At 52.6% G+C, this 2,389-nt stretch overlaps 1 protein-coding gene across 1 annotated transcript; it reads left to right on the top strand.

The window, feature by feature from the left end:
• Positions 1-477: 477 nt before the first annotated feature.
• LOC308048911 (olfactory receptor 14A16-like) lies at positions 478-1,410 on the top strand (the record flags this gene model as incomplete). The annotated part of the gene is made up of 1 exon (XM_080358240.1): positions 478-1,410. One exon carries the CDS (start codon positions 478-480, stop codon positions 1,408-1,410), a length of 933 nt encoding a protein of 310 aa, XP_080214366.1.
• Between the last annotated feature and the right edge of the window lie 979 nt (positions 1,411-2,389).

Below are 2,389 nucleotides of genomic sequence, written 5' to 3' on the forward strand. Positions count from 1 at the left end.
TGTTCTCCCTGAGTGCAGCAGAAATGCTGATGGTTTCTGACATCCAAGAACATTCCCCAGGGTGAGAGGGGAGAAGGAGCTGTAAAAAACCCCAAACCTCTCAAAACGCCTCCTGCCACCTCATTTCCTTATCCCTGGGAGTGCAGATGCTGACAGGTATTTCTGCACCAGGAGCAGCTTCATGTGACAAAGCTGAACCCCGGGACTGTCCCCTGCCCCCGTTCCCATGACCCCACTGCTGCAGAGCAGGGCTGACTCCTCAGCAGCCAGCGGGCACAGGCCCTGCTCCTCATGCACCTCCAGCCAGCACCACCCAGGGCTCAGACACGGAGCTGAGGGAAGGTCTGGAAAAGGACAAGGGGGTGTGGAGCAGGGGGGGTGTGTGCGAGAAATGGCTTAGACTTTGCTCAGAGAAATCTCCCAAAAATTCTCACTGTCTTTTTCTTCTGTAATAGCCCCCATAGCCAAAATCAGCAGATGTCCAACAGCAGCTCCATCACCCAGTTCCTCCTCCTGGCATTCACAGACACACGGGAGCTGCAGCTCTTGCACTTCTGGCTCTTCCTGGGCATCTACCTGGCTGCCCTCCTGGGCAACGGCCTCATCATCACCACCATAGCCTGGGACCAGCACCTGCACACCCCCATGTACTTCTTCCTGCTCAACCTCTCCCTCATTGACCTGGGCTACATCTCAACCACTGTCCCCAAGTCCATGGCCAATTTCCTCTGGAACACCAGGGCCATCTCCTACACAGAATGTGCTGCCCAGGTGTTTCTGTTTGTCTTTTTAGGTTCAGCAGAGTATTGGCTCCTCACCATCATGGCCTATGACCGCTATGCTGCCATCTGCAAACCCCTGCACTACGGGACCCTCCTGGGCAGCAGAGCTTGTGTCCACATGGCAGCAGCTGCCTGGGCCACTGGGTTCCTCTATTCTCTGCTGCACACGGCCAATACATTTTCACTACCACTCTGCAAGGGCAATGCTGTGGACCAGTTCTTCTGTGAAATCCCCCAGATCCTCAAGCTCTCCTGCTCAGACACCTACCTCATGGAAGTCTGGGTTCTTGTGATTTCTTTCTCAGTGGCATTCGGCTGTTTCGTGTTCATTGTGGTGTCCTATGTGCAGATCTTCAGGGCTGTGCTGAGGATCCCCTCTGAGCAGGGACGGCACAAAGCCTTTTCCATGTGCCTCCCTCACCTGGCCGTGGTCTCCCTGTTTATCAGCACTGTCATATTTTCCCACCTGAAGCCCCCCTCCATCTCCTCCCCATCCCTGGATCTGGTGGTGTCTGTTCTGTACTCAGTGGTGCCTCCAGCAGTGAACCCCCTCATCTACAGTATGAGGAACAAGGAGATCAAGGATTCAGTGTGGCAACTAATGAATGGCTGTTTGATGAAGCAATAAACTGCCCATAATCTTCTGCATAGCATATATAATGTAAATAATTTTCTCACTGAGTGGTTGTGCCCATGTCCACTGGACACCCTAGAGAACCTGCTGCAGGTCAGTCATCATGGACCGGCCTCTCACAACCACCATTTCCAGCACTGGCTTCTCACTTCAGCTTGAAGAGGTTCTTTGTCCCTCCCTGGCAGCACAACTAATGAGTAGGTCAGATGTCCATGTTTGCATTGTGTAGACAAGATGTAAACAAATGCACAAAGTGCTTCTGAGGTGATGAACCCAAGTGAGCAGAAACACCATCAGCTATTCCTTGGGGTTCCATGAAGGTCAGCGGGACAGACAGTGTCTTGATGTGATTTCATGTTGAGAGTAACATCCTTTGGGGAACCACCTGAATGTAGCACTGGGATGTGCTTCCTGGAACAGAAGATCCCGTGTCCATTCTTTATGCCACGAGGCATCTCATCTAAGTGCAGAGAAGGGTGACAAATGGCAGGGCTGAGGTGCCTCCCAGCCCCCTGGAGTGGCAGCAGGAGGTCAGAGAGACACAGTGACTCCTGCATCTGTGTGTACAAGGGAAACACTGTCTCTCAACATCCATGGGTGCATAAGGAGTCCATGGTGAGGTTACTTCTCTCTGGTCAGGCTAAAGACCACAAGAAGTCTGACGGGTTGGGGTCCCTGCCTGCAGAGCAGTTTCTGAGATAGTCGAGCTTTCCATGGTAGTGGGAAGAGGCCGGAGAGGGGAAAAAAATAACTGAAAAGGACAACTTGGGAGGTGCATTCTGGATATCAGGAGGAAGAAACGTCAGTGGAAGGGCAGTGCTGCGGTGCAGGAGGTCACCCAGAGGCAGTCGGGATCAGCCCATGGCTTTGTGTTTCAACAAACAGCCAGTGAGGGTGCAGTGAATGAGGCACGGACTCTCGGGAAGGTGCAATGAGAGACATTTATTACAAACTCAGGCTTGCATTTATACTT

This window comes from Nesoenas mayeri (genome assembly GCF_963082525.1).
Source record: "Nesoenas mayeri genome assembly, chromosome: 23".
In the NCBI taxonomy this organism is placed as follows: Eukaryota; Metazoa; Chordata; class Aves; order Columbiformes; family Columbidae; genus Nesoenas; species Nesoenas mayeri.